Source organism: Cebus imitator, unplaced genomic scaffold, assembly GCF_001604975.1.
Source record: "Cebus imitator isolate Cc_AM_T3 unplaced genomic scaffold, Cebus_imitator-1.0 Scaffold85, whole genome shotgun sequence".
Classification (NCBI taxonomy): Eukaryota; Metazoa; Chordata; class Mammalia; order Primates; family Cebidae; genus Cebus; species Cebus imitator.
This window is the reverse complement of record NW_016107400.1, coordinates 1,652,599-1,654,206: the sequence shown is the minus strand read 5'-3', so window position 1 is coordinate 1,654,206 and position 1,608 is coordinate 1,652,599. Positions and strand designations below refer to the sequence as shown.

At 48.5% G+C, this 1,608-nt stretch overlaps 1 protein-coding gene across 1 annotated transcript in view; it reads right to left on the bottom strand.

Annotated features, from left to right (window-relative positions):
• Positions 1 to 1,252: 1,252 nt before the first annotated feature.
• The window catches only part of LOC108308387 (SREBP regulating gene protein-like), a 2,534-nt gene continuing 2,178 nt past the window's right edge, over positions 1,253 to 1,608 (bottom strand). The window contains exon 4 of the mRNA XM_017534177.1: positions 1,253 to 1,502. Coding sequence (XP_017389666.1) covers positions 1,253 to 1,502 — 250 coding nt within the window. The remainder of the gene's footprint in view (positions 1,503 to 1,608) is intronic.

The following is a 1,608-nucleotide window of genomic DNA, read 5'->3' as shown; positions in this document are numbered from 1 at the left end:
GCTTTGTCACCCATGCTGGAGTGCAATGGCACGATCTTGGCTCACTGCAACCTCTGCCACCCCTGGGTTCAAGCAATTCTCCTGCCTCAGCCTCCCAAGTAGCTGGGATTACAGGCGTGTACCACCATGCCTGGCTAATTTTTGTATTTCAGTAGAGACAGGGTTTTGCCATGTTGGCCAGGCTGGTCTCAAACTCCTGACCTCAGGTGATCTGCCCACCTTGGCCTCCCAAAGTGCTGGGAGCCTTCCAAAGTGCTGGGATTACAGGCGTGAGCCACCATGCCCGGCCGTCTTTTTAACAATTATTTATTTATTTATTTTTATAGCAAGCTGCTAGGTGTGTCTCTGTTTAGGCATTGCCTTAACATTGGGTATTGACAGAGCAGGGGAGGAAGTTGCCTCTGACCTTTCTGAAGCTCCCATTGTACTTGAGGCTAAGCAGCCCACAGTTAATTTTAAGTGGCAGAAGAAATGAGAACAAATTCCTCCAGGATGAGAAGTTATAATTCTGCTGAAACAATGCTCTCCCATAGGGCATATGAGCACATTCAACCACGTCTAGAAAAGAATCCGAGGGCAGGCGCGGGGTGCCAACTGCTAGAAATCTTGCAGTTAGATTAGAAGAGGGTCTGAGTTTTTAGATAATTTTAGGTGCCAGGATATGATTAACAGGCTATGTTCAGGACCTACTCTTGATACTGTCGAAATAAAAACAGAAATAGCTGCCTGGAGAACATCCACGCCCTAAAAGACAAAACATGTTTTCTGGGTGAAGGGATGATTTAACTCAGGAAACTTGAGAATACCAAACAACAGCAACAGAAATAATGTCCTTGAACATATTCAAGTAGAATGGCAAGGCGTTTTCCAACATAAGACATTATCATTTTCCCGCTACTCCAAAAGAATCCAATAAATAATTTTATAAAATTATAATCAAAACTGGAAGTGACGTTGCCCACCGACAACCCAAATCACAGGTCCTTGTGCAATCCCAGGGCTGAGCGGTCCAAGAAAGCCACTCCCTGAGCCCAGCCTGAGGTTCCATCCTTCCCGAATGGGACTGGGTAGAGGGTCCATGCTCCTTTGCAGAAGAGTTGCATCCGGTAAGCTCAGGTGGTAAGTGAAGCCGAAGATGACAACAGGAGAAGTGATCAAAGCCAAGGTTTCCTCACACTGAAGCCAGGCCTTATGAGGTGACATCTTTGGTGGGGCCTCTTTGCCCAAGTTGGAGCAGGAAATCCTGTGCCTGTCACACAGGGAAGAGCTCAGGTGGGCTTGCTCCATAGCAAGACTTTGCTACGGGGTCCTGGTAAGTGTTCTCATGTTGCATGCTCTGGGATGAGGTCCTGCATTTGGCCAGGAACAACTCAAAGTGTTCTTCAACTGCCATGAAGAGGTTCTGGAATGCCACAGCTGCCCGGCTGGGGAAGCACTCCAAGAGAGTGCTTGTTGGGCCCAGGGAGCAGGAGGTCCAATACTCGAAGGTGCTGCAGCAGCCACTGGGCCAGCAGCTAGGGACATTGATGTTGCAGCAGCGATTAGGCCAGCAGCCATCACAGCAGTATTGCTTTGGGCTAGGGACATTGATGTTGCAGCGATTAGGCC